The sequence below is a fragment of the Protobothrops mucrosquamatus genome, unplaced genomic scaffold (assembly GCF_001527695.2).
Source record: "Protobothrops mucrosquamatus isolate PMUCROS unplaced genomic scaffold, P.Mucros_1.0 scaffold8161, whole genome shotgun sequence".
NCBI classification, from domain to species: Eukaryota; Metazoa; Chordata; class Lepidosauria; order Squamata; family Viperidae; genus Protobothrops; species Protobothrops mucrosquamatus.
Window position 1 is genome coordinate 1,317 of NW_015393958.1, and position 11,667 is coordinate 12,983.

General features: G+C 40.2%; 1 protein-coding gene across 1 annotated transcript; it reads right to left on the bottom strand.

Moving 5' to 3' along the window:
- Positions 1 to 346: 346 nt before the first annotated feature.
- LOC107300721 (centrosomal protein of 68 kDa-like) lies at positions 347 to 11,274 on the bottom strand. The gene is made up of 5 exons (XM_015830023.2): positions 9,852 to 11,274; positions 7,736 to 7,858; positions 5,909 to 6,005; positions 4,310 to 4,472; positions 347 to 947 (listed from the first exon to the last, which is right to left on the bottom strand). Exons 1-5 carry the CDS (start codon positions 11,229 to 11,231, stop codon positions 944 to 946), a joined length of 1,767 nt encoding a protein of 588 aa, XP_015685509.2. The 5' UTR covers positions 11,232 to 11,274; the 3' UTR covers positions 347 to 943.
- Between the last annotated feature and the right edge of the window lie 393 nt (positions 11,275 to 11,667).

The following is an 11,667-nucleotide window of genomic DNA, read 5'->3' on the forward strand; positions in this document are numbered from 1 at the left end:
AAAGCTTATGGAGGCAGCAAAAGAAGGTATATGGAAGTCTATTCATGCTACACTATTAAACAAGTTTTCTGTTACAAACTGAGTCTCGTGTATTTTATTATAAAAACAGAACCACCCTTCAAGAATTTATAACTAAGGTATCTATCAATGACACAGAAAAGTTCTATTACAATCTAGTGATTGGTAAGTAAAGGTGAACAGTGCCTGAAGCTTTCAAAAAAAATTTATAACTTCTTTAGCATGAATGTTACACAAATACCATACAAGTCATGTAATTGCAGCTTTAATGGACTATTATTTAACTGTTACTGAAATCATTTACCTCCAGTGCATGTTTTAAAATAATAAAGTTGCTTTATTTGAAATGTAGCTTCCATATAATTTGTCACATGAGATAAACTGAAGACTTACAATTATTAATTGAAAAAAATACAAAACAAATAATAGGGCTATACATTTTTTGATTATTATTTTGAAGCACTTTGGATCTCCCATAAAAAAGTATTTCGGCTGTTTTATATAGCAGCCTCTATTTTGTTTCAGGCAGCAACACAAATCTGAAAATGAAGTGCTGCCACTTTAAGAAGTCCATTCGTGAGCTGACTTTCAAACCAACTGCAGCTTTTTTTTGAGGCTCAATGGAATTTGTGTCTCACATAAACACTTCTGAATAATTTCTGAAGAATGCAGAGCCCTGGCAAATAAATATTCAAATTAGAAATGCATTATTAAACCTCCAACATCAGAAGTTTCCCTTCCACACTGTTCTTCAACACTTTGTTGCCAGATACAAAGCCCATTGTTGTACCTTCTGAACTTGGAAACCAAGTTTGATGTCATTGTAGCACATCAAAATTTTGAAGGAAAAGTAGTTCTTGAATAGGGAGCCTCATCATATTATTTATGGATGTAGTTATTTCATTCGTCCACATCAACAGAAGTTTTATCTGAAATAAAATCATAAACAGCTGTTCTATTTCTATTCTCACATTTTAAATAGAAATTACCGAGTATCACATAACTGATACATTATCTGAAATGAGGAATTATTCAAATTAGACTTATACCCTACATAAATAAAAGCACACACGTTTTTTAAAATGCTGCATCAGCATTTTAAGGTAATTTACGGTGCATTCAGAAAGTATTCAGACCCCCTTCACTTTTGTCAATTTTGTTATGCTGCAGCCTGATTCTACAGTTGTTGAATTACACTTTTTCTCATTAATCTACACTCAGTACCCCATAATGACAAAGGGAAAACAAGTTTTAAAATGAATGTAAATTTATTAAAAAGAAAAAACTGAAATAATACATTGGCATAATTATTCAGCTCTTTCACTCAGTACTTTGTTGAAGCACCTGTGGCAACAATTAAGAGTCTCGAGTCTTTGGGGGTATGACACACAAGCTTTACACACCTGGATTGGGGGATTTTCTGCCATTCTTCCTTGCAAATCCTCTCAAGCTCAGATTGGATGGCGACCTTCCAAAATGGACAGCCATTTTCAGGTCCCTCCAGAGATGTTCAATAGGGTTCAAGTCAGCACTCTGGCTGGGCCATTCTAGGACATTCACAGAGTTGTCCCTAAGTCATTCCTGTGTTGTCTTAGCTGTGTGCTTAGGATCGTTGTCATGGAAAGTAAACCTTCGGCCCAGTCTGGGGTCCTGAGCGCTGTGGAACAAGTTTTCATTGACGATATACTTGTACTTTGCTCCATTCAGCTTTCCCTCAACCCTGACCAGTCTCCCATTCCCTGCTGCTGAAAAACATTCCCACAGCATAATGCTGCCACCACGCTTCACTGTTGGGATGGTATTGGGCAGGTGATGAGCGGTGCCTCCAGACAACATTTAGAAGTGAGGCGAAACAGTTCAATCTTGGTTTTGCAAACTCCAAGCGGGCTTTCATGTGTTTTGCTCTAAGGAGAGGCTTCCGTCTAGCCACTCTGCCATAAAGCCCAGATCGGCGGAGAGCTGCAGTGATTGTTGTCCTTCTGGAACTCTGTCCATCTCCACACAGGATCTCTGGAGCTCAGAGTGACCATCAGGTTCTTGGTCACCTCTCTTACTAACGCCCTTCTCCCAATTGCTCAGTTTCACCGGGCGACCAGCTCTTGGAAAAGTCCTGGTTGTGCCAAACTTCTTCCATTTGAGAATTATGGAGGCCACTGTGTTCTCAGGAACCTTCAGTGCACCAGAAATTTTACTGTAGCCTTCCCCATATCTGTGCCTTGAAATAATCCTGTCTCTGAGCATTGCAGGGAGATTCTTTGACCTCATGGCTTTTGCTCTGCTACAGTATGCATTGTCCGCTATGAGACCTTCTATAGAGAGGTGTGTGCCTTTCCAAATCATGTCCAATCAATTTAATTTACCACAGGTCGACTCCAATCAAAGTGTAGAAACATGTCAGCAACAATCAAGAAAAATGGAGGTATCTGAGCTAAATTTCACGTGTTGTTGCAAAGGATCTGAATACTTCTTTTTAATAACATTTCTAAAATTCTGTTTTCATTTTGTCATGGGGTACTGAGTGTAAATTAAGGAGAAAAAAAATGAGTTTCAACAACTAGAATCAGGCTGCAGCATAACAAAATTGACAAAAGGTCTGAATGCACTGCAGGGTAGTCCTGGATTTACAACCATTTGTTTAGTGACCGTTTGAAGTTACAGTGGCACTGAAAAAAGTGAGATGACCATTTCTCACACAACAGTTGCAACATCCCCTTAGTCACATGATCAAAATTTGGACACCTGGCAACTGGGAGAGCCAGTTTAGTCTAGTAGTTAAGGCCTTAGCCATGAAAGCCAGCTGGGCGACCTTGGGCCAGTCATTCTCTCTCAGTCCAACTCATCTCACAGGATTGTTGTTGTGGAGAAAATAGGAGGATGAGGATGTGTTGGTTAGTTTGCTGCCTTGAGTTATGTCTAAAAATAATAAAAGGCGGGATACAAACAAACAAACTGGCATGTATTTATTAAACTGCAGTGTACAGGGGTCATGTGATCACCTTTTGCAAACTTCTGAGGACAAAGTCAATGAGGAAGCCAGATTCACTTAACCACCATATTATTAACTTAATAACAGCAATAGCACTTAATACTCTGCTTCACAGTGCTTTACAGCCTATTTACAGCCCTCTCTAAGCAGTTAATAGAGTCAGCCTATTGCCCCCAACAAGATAAAATAATAATTTTAAAAAAAGGAATATAGAGAAAGCCAGTGGTGCCTTCATTCATTATTCTTAAATCACTTTATTCTCTTTTGTGAAATGTTGAATATTCTTTTTAATACTAAACTTGCCCAAAACGGATGTAGTTGCCTAGTTTACTCTCACTAGACAACTGGCATTCTTAACCACTGTGGCCAAAGCCACACAAGCAGTGCAATTTGGAGAGTTGTTTCACTGTGGAACCCTTGGTGCTCTCTGAGCTTGTTTGTTTATTTGCAGACATTTCATTTCCTGACAAGATAACATCATAAGTGCTAGTGAGTGGGGTTTGCTCCGTTTATATACAGTAGTTTGCCCTGTCTTAGTCACTGTCGGTGTGGGTGTGGTTTTTCTCCTTAGTATATCCTTGATTAGAGTACAATTTTTTGTTTGTCTAGTGTTAATCCCTGCCTATCCGAGTGTTGGCTGCTGGAGAGGATATGTTCTAGTCCAGTGGTGGCGAACCTATGGCACGGGTGCCAGAGGCGGCACTCAGAGCCCTCTCTGTGGGCATGCGCGCCGTCGCCCCAGTCCTAGGCCTTCAGCTGGGTTTTATAAAACCTTTTCACTTTAGGCCTCCACCGCCGTGTGCAAAAACAAAAAAAGGTTCAATCAATCCATCAATTTCAACTTCTCCCAGGGAAAAAAAAAAGATCTTGCAAAGTTGGAATTGATTGATTGAACTTTTTAGTCCCGCCCAGTCTGCCGTTACCACCGCAGCCACGCCCACCCAATGGGCCACGCCCACCCAATGGGCCACACCCACCCAGCACTCGATGATGCATGTGGGTTTTGGATTGCAGTTTGGGCACTCGGTCTCTAAAAGGTTCGTCATCACTGTTCTAGTCTTTTTGTTTGCTTCTTAGCTTTTGTTTTGTTTCGCCATTTCTGGGGGAACAAGATTCAGGAAGGCAACCCTAAATCTTTTTTGATTCATTTGGTTTTAAGGAGTCGAGGACAGAATTGATGTTTCGCTAGTTCACAATGTAGAAAATTCTACATGGCCTTAGCATGAGATCCAGGAAGATATATTTCAACAAAAAAATGTATTACTTAATATCTACCCTTCCCAGCATCCTTCCCCTCTTGCTTACTCAGATGTATCTTTGTGGACCGCAGTTTCTTGAACATCGCAATGCTTCCTCAAGCCGTCATCAAGAGTATATATTGCTGCTAAAATAGATTCATACAATCGTTCAGCATGGCTTTTAAGCATATCCGAATGTTTTGCAATCAAGCCAAGAGTTTTCTGTAAAACTATTAAGCACAGAGCAGGATACAAATTATACCATGCAACAGCTGAGTAGCAGGATATAAGCATGCTTTTCTAAATGCCTACACTGGGGTTACAAGAGCAAGTGCTACAGAATCTCGCTCCTTTGTTTAATCATGCACTGATTAGAAACGGCACATATTCTGCCTCTTTCCCATACCTTTACAAAGGGACAGGCCCTGGTCTGAACATTAAGCCATAATATGTTTTCTCTCAACTTCACCTGATGTGTGAAGTTACCCAGCTTACTCTCCCTTAAGGATTATTGTAAGATAAAATTACAGGGAATGGGGAAAAGAAACTTAAGCTTCTTGGGGAAAAAATGGAATATCAAAATAACATAATAAACACGTGCTACAATGTACAGGTTAAACTATCATGGCCACGAATACTTTAATGTTCTGCAATTCAACCCTTTACAAATAATGAATTAAAATTTGAAAACACTTAAGTTTGCCCAATCATCCAAACTTAAATTGGTTCGCTTTTCAGAGAAAAAGTATATGTGTTTCAATGTGTCCTGAAGCTATAATCCTATTTCCTACATTCCCAATTACAAGGGAACGTATCCTTAATTTGGTTTACTTCTGTGTAATGTTTTAGATAAGGGGTTTTCAAACTTGGCCTTTTTATGACTTGTGGACTTCAACTCCCAGAATTCCTCAGCCAGGCACGCTGGCTGAGGAATTCTGGGAGTTTGAAGTCCACAAGTCATAAAAGGGCCAAGTTTGAAGACCCCTGTTTTAGATCATATCACAAATCTGTTTATTGAAATTTGGGTAACTTAAGACTGAAATTCTGTATCTAATTACTAGAAGTAAGTCCTACTGACAAACACCCTAAGACTTAAATCCAAATTGCCACTTACAGGCTCACTATTTCTAAAACAAGAGAACTAGAAATCCTGGTGTTTAAAAATATATATATATATAACAATTTTCCTTAAATGAGGATGGGCCCCTTTTATAGCTCCTCGCTTAACAATGATACTCATTCAGCATTCATGTTTGAATTTATGATGGCATTGAATGAGGCGTGCTACCAGTCTTTGAAGTTCTGGCTATCAGTAGCTTCCTTACAGCCACCTGATTGCAATCTAGGTGCTTGGCATCCAGGTAACAAATGCAGCTCATAGCATCCATTATCACTATTTGCAACCTAATTTCCTGGCAAAGTCAATGGGAAAGCCAGCAGGAGGTCACAAATGGTGACTATATGTAATCCTTACTTAGTAAACCTTACGGTTATTCACTTAATGATGGCTATTGGAACTGCTGGAATTTCTGTCACTAAGTAGCATGTTCACATGACATCCTACTTCACAATTACTTGCTTAGTGACAGAAATTCCAGCCCCAATTACAGTTGTTAAGTGAGGACTACTTGTATTTTCAAACTCCTGTATGTGATTGATTCCTTACCTGGTGAATTTGTTGACATGCATTTAAGAAGTTTTTCCCCATCATGCATCACACTTTCAGTCAATGCTTGGTGCTCAGCTAAATCTTTTTTGAGTTCCTGTCAAGAAATGTGAAATGTAATGCACAAAGTAGGAAAAATCATAGTAATATGGTTGGTTGCCTAGAGCAGGTCCCATTCACAAGAATTAACTTAAAGTACAAAGGGCAGGACATTCAAGAACTATAACATGGCTTCCTTTACTGGTTTACATTTTGATGTACAGTATTCCATGTTTATTTGGGAGAACATGTAAACTTCAGGCAAAATATAAAATGAGTAGCTCACTTGAACTGGAACACAGGCCTGGCTCACAGAAAGAAAGGAAGAGAGAAAGAATGGGAAAATAATGAATCAGTGTTCGTGTATTTATACCGCAGTTTCTACTATTTCTATCCAAAGATGCTGAGCATATGTCGAGAGTATATACCAGTGGTGGCGAACCTATGGCACGGGTGCCAGAGGCGGCACTCAGAGCCCTCTTTGTAGGCACGCACGCCGTCGCCCCAGTCCTAGGCCTTCAGCTGGCTTTTATAAAACCTTTTCGCTTTAGGCCTCCGCCGCCGTGTACAAAAAAAAAAAAAGGTTCAATCAATCAGTCAATTTCATCTTCTCGTGGGAAAAAAAAATCTTGCAAAGTTGGAATTGATTGAACTTTTTAGTCCCACCCAGTCTGCTGTTACCACCGCAGCCACGCCCACCCAATGGGCCACACCCACCCAATGGGCCACATCCACCCGGCACCCGACGATGCATAAGTGGGTTTTGGGTTGCAGTTTGGGCACTCAGTCTCTAAAAGGTTCGCCATCACTGGTATATACTTTGGAACCTTTAAGTAAAATGGGGGGGAGCCAAATTCATGCTTTTAGCAATCTTTTTGCTTAAGTAGCTAAAGTTTCATGAGGGAGTTCATTTATTCCAGCTCTTTCCCTGTGCAAGTCACCAAGAGTTGTTTTGACTGCATTAGTATAGAAATATGTGCAATACATAATGAAAGAAAATCTCTTCAAAATTATAGTCAGAGAGCAGTAATTTTGTCCAGTTACTGGCTAAAAGCTAAGTGGTTTCATGTGATAGAATGAATTTCTTTTGCAAATTTTGTTTATATTTTAATCTGCCCAACAACAAATGTTCTCTAGGTAAACAACACATTAAGAATTAGAATCAGCATCCAGAATAAAGTATGTAACAGATTGATATATTTGTGTGTGTGTGTGTGTGTGTGTGTGTGTGCGCGCCTCCAAGTCAGTGGACTCCTGCTGCCTTGCCTGGACTGGTCTTTGCTGTTTTCTTGACAAGGTTTTCAGAATGGGTTACTCCTTGCCTCCTTCCTAGGCTGATAGATGAAGATTCACCCAAGAAAGTCACCCAGCTGTTTTGGGCCTAAGGCAGAACTTGAACTCACAGTATCCCAGTCTCTAGTCTGGCACCTCAACCACTGCATCAAACTGGCTCTTACAAATTCCATACAGGGCATTAAAAGAGTTCAGTGTTTATGCTGATTAAGAATTTAACTAAAAATGTTTAACCGAACCAAATACTTTTGATAAGAGTTCATACCATTTTACAGCTATCTCTAACTGCCACTTTCAAGCATCAATTCTGCCAATGCAAAGAAATACATGTGATGACTTAGTATTATCTTTCCACTGTCTTTTACAAAGGACTGCAAGAAAAGGTTATCAATAGTAGGCCTCCATATTACCCAAGTTGCGTAAATATATATGTATTACAAGTGTAATAAAAATGAACCCCACTATTGAAATTCATGAAGGAGAAAATGCAGTTACCAGGTAGTTTTGAAATGATGCTTTAACACTTTCAATGTCTGGCCTGGGAGGAGCCCAGTGATCAATAACTTCAGCCATTTTATGTAGCCAGCGAATGAGCTCTTCCAACTGATAGCAAAACATCTATATAGATAATTCAGAAAAAAACTATTAAGCTACATTCAAATTTGGAGCCAGTGGATTTGATCGGCTTAAGCTGCACGATTGCCACAGATTATTGTATGTATCCATCGCAAGGAAACAGGAATATTTACCAAGAATATCATAATGTTTGCAAGACTTCAGAGTGCTAGCTCAATTCTACGAAATACTTATTTAGATACTTCAAAACAGTAAAATCCAAACATCTCTGAAATTAAAAAGAAAAACACAAAATGGGACTATTTTAGATTTCTGTGAAGAACTTTTCTTACTGAAAAACCACATGGGAAATTATGGGGAAACTTCAGCGGATTCCTAATTGCAGTTGAAAGCATTGAAGTTTTGGCTGCCCTTCATACATTCAAAATTCAGAAATGAGGATCAAATGGTAGAAAGTGAAAATGGTCAGAACTTTCTAGAGCAGAGGCCCCCAACCTTTTGAACACCAGGGTCTGGTTCTGTGGAGAAAGATTTTTCCATGGACCAGACGGGGCATGATTTCGTGTGCTGCCTGCATCCAGTGGATGGGGCTTCACTTGTTTGCGCGGCCCAGTTGCTGGTATGCCATGGCCCAGTGCCGGTCCATGGACCGGGGGTTGGGGACCTCTGTTCTAGAGAACCCTCCTCTGCCTACAACGAAGGGAAATTCTCCCCCCCCCCACTGCAGTAGGCAAGGATTTGGAACAATTCAGCAGGCTGCTGAATTCAGGGAAGAAACCCACCCCCCCTTATCCTGGAGGGGGATGTTACACTATCCCTGAATGGAAGGAGAAACAAGGATTCAGCTCTCCCAGGGAAGGGAATAATCCCCTAATTCCCCCAACTTCTAAAGAGAATCCACCAATGGAATAATAATATCTAGTCTGACCTGCTATTCAATCACACTGAGAGTCAAGTTTCACGTCTGTCATGGGTGAAAGACTAAGATGAAACTGGGAAGTCCCAGGCAAAGAGGGGGTGTGATAACTTGACAACTTAGTCTGATTGGGCAGGAGGACTGAAATAACCCATTGGTGGATTCTTCAGTCATCCTACTGGAGAACCACAAGATTCTTCACGGCAGGGAACAAGAGAGTCATGTATCACCAGGACTGGACAACTCATTCAAAGCAATATTCTGTAAAGGGTATTGGTGCAAGCAAAGTACTTCTTTGAAGTGCTTGGGGGTTGGAAGTTCAGTGCAGCTACTTCAAGAGTTTTCTCGAGACTCTGCACATTTATCAACAATGTTCTGTGATACTGCCCCAAAATACAGTAGATATACATATACAGTACAACTACTGTAGGCAGAAAGTATGCTTCAAAAAAAGAGCCTTTCATGATTCCCTACACAGCTCTGTTTATTATACTGTCATATTAATTTGTGATAAGCTAAGGATATAGAAGACTCCATAGTCCATCGATGGACAAAGTCCTCAAATTAAAAGAACGGGATCTGGACAGAATAGCACAGGATTTAATAAGTAGTTGACTTTCTTGCTGGAATCCCTGGGGATTCAGAAAGTACCACAACACTCAATAGTGAAATGTTTCCATTTAAACAGAATGTAAATCAGCCATAACACAGGGTCTTAATTCTTGTACAAAAGAATACATCAAACTCAAAGGAAGAAAAGATATGTTGCCCAGAAGTCAAGGTGAGATAATCTATAGTAGTGTGAAAAGTTTGTTAATTCTTCTGAACTACCTATATTCATGCAGTTTGATGATTTACAGCAGGGGTAGTCAACCTTGGCTCTTTTATGACTCGTGGACTTCAACTCCCAGAATTCCTGAGCCAGCTAAGCTGGCTCAGGAATTCTGGGAATTGAAGTCCACGAGTCATAAAAGAGCCAAGATTGACTACCCCTGATTTACAGTATGGTCTGAGCTTCCACAAAGACAATGAACCCCAATGAAAAATTTAAAGTATACATAATATGTTCAATTTTAACACGATGAGATGATGTTCAGATTTAGATTTTAAAAAAATTACCTTAATACACTGCGCAAGAGAGTAATGGTCCTTCTTTTCTTCCTTGATAGAAAGGAACTCTGGGCATCTCATTTCAAGAAAATCAGTGCCAGCAATTTCCCTTGGCTCACTTTCATGGTCCTTGCTGGTTTGATCCCTTAGAATGTCTATTTCATCAGGTTCTTGGAAACTGCACGTATGGAAAGAGTCAGAATACAATTCCCACTGGCTCTCATTGCCATCACTATCTCCTTGAATCTCTGGCAGAAGCTGCTGCCCATTCACACTGATGCAGGCAAAGTCATCTTGTTCCTGGCCATGTTCAGGTTTCTTTATAGTCAGTGTAAGATCAGTTAGTTGCTGTGCCAACGTCTCTAACTCCTTGAGTCTTGGTGGTAAGGAGAGATATTCATCATCACTGGCACATTCTTTCTGTAAGGCCAATATACTTGTAGAGCGCACGAAGTTTCCACTAGCAGCTTTTCTCCTCAAAAGGCACTCATGTCTATTTTTGTGGCATCCTTGCTCAGTTACAAAAGGGGAATTGGGTGGCTCAAGGCATCTAGGAGATAAACTAGATGACATCCCTCCAGAAATGCCAATTTCGCCATCTGCCAGGGACCTTTTCCCAATGGGTGATATTCTGTAGTGAGAAACTGGAACTGAGCATTCCAGCTTTTTCAAGAAAGGACTTGAAAGTCTCTGTGCAGTAGGGCTCTCCCTGGTTTGGCGTTCTTGGTCCCACATACTCATAGACTTCAAGGTACTCTCAGGGGAAATGGAGAGGCTATCAAGATCAATTCCAGAATCATGGACAGTGGAATCTTTGAGATTTTTGGCAAGCTTGTATTTGGGCCGTAAAGGGTAAGTATAATCAAGCAAGTCCTCATATTCTTTATTAGGATTCCAAAGCGGGGACTGACGGTCTGGTGATGGTGGTAGAGAATCAGGTATTGCACATGCCCAGTAATCAGCCTGGAAGGAGGACATTCTTCTCATTTGCCCCGCTATAGAGCAGCTTCTTGTGGGTGTTAGTTTCTGCATGCCCAGTTTGGGACTTTCTTCATAGTCAGTCAGATTGTTCTGATGCCAAGGAACAGGCATTTCATATGATGGACAGGCCCCAGTAGCTGAAACACTTTTTGATCTTTTCAGTTCCTGCGGTTCAAAACCAGTGTCCTCCAGAGGTTGTAAGGAACTGAAACTTCTAGGCAATACTGACATTTTGGCACAGAAATGTGGGCTTCTTTTACCTGATAAATGCCTTGGAGTGGATGAATAAAGGATAGCTAGTGCCTGTCTCCTACAGTCAGTATCAGGATTGCTAATGGATCTGGCAGCAGAACTAAAAAAAGTAGCACCTGGAACTTTTGTTGGGAGAACTCCTGGAAATTCCAGCATACCGTGAAATGGCTTAGTTCCATCAGAGCTCTTCACTGTATTCCTCTGAACAGTTTGTTTCATAAAGGAAAAAACAAAAAAAAGAAATGTCATATTCCAGGACATTTAATTCAGAGTAGCTAACTATCTTTAGCTTAACTCACAAGAATTAAGTCGGTATTTACATGGATTTAAGCCGTGAGCTGTGACTGCTATATCCATCAGTAGATGGATTTTTTTTAAATTATATGTATATGGCACCCAAATTCCAGAGATTCATAAGATACATTAGGTGTCATATAAAATGCGCATTATTTTATCCTATCGTATGATTTAAACATGGCAGAAAGCTAAGAATATGCAAATATACCCACTCAATTCCTGTTTGACAAACCAGCTGCAGGAGCCACCCAACAAGGGACAAATTATATTAAAGGACAAAGCATGATGCGCTTTA

What these genes read in the sequence shown, in the direction of transcription:
- LOC107300721 (XM_015830023.2), bottom strand. Translation starts at nt 11,231, where the DNA reads ATGCTGGAATTTCCAGGAGTTCTCCCAACAAAAGTTCCAGGTGCTACT. An exon ending in CTCTTGCGCAGTGTATTAAG is followed by an intron (nt 7,859 to 9,851) that starts GTAATTTTTTTA and finishes TTATCTATATAG; the next exon opens with ATGTTTTGCTATCAGTTGGA. An exon ending in CATCATTTCAAAACTACCTG is followed by an intron (nt 6,006 to 7,735) that starts GTAACTGCATTT and finishes ATTTCTTGACAG; the next exon opens with GAACTCAAAAAAGATTTAGC.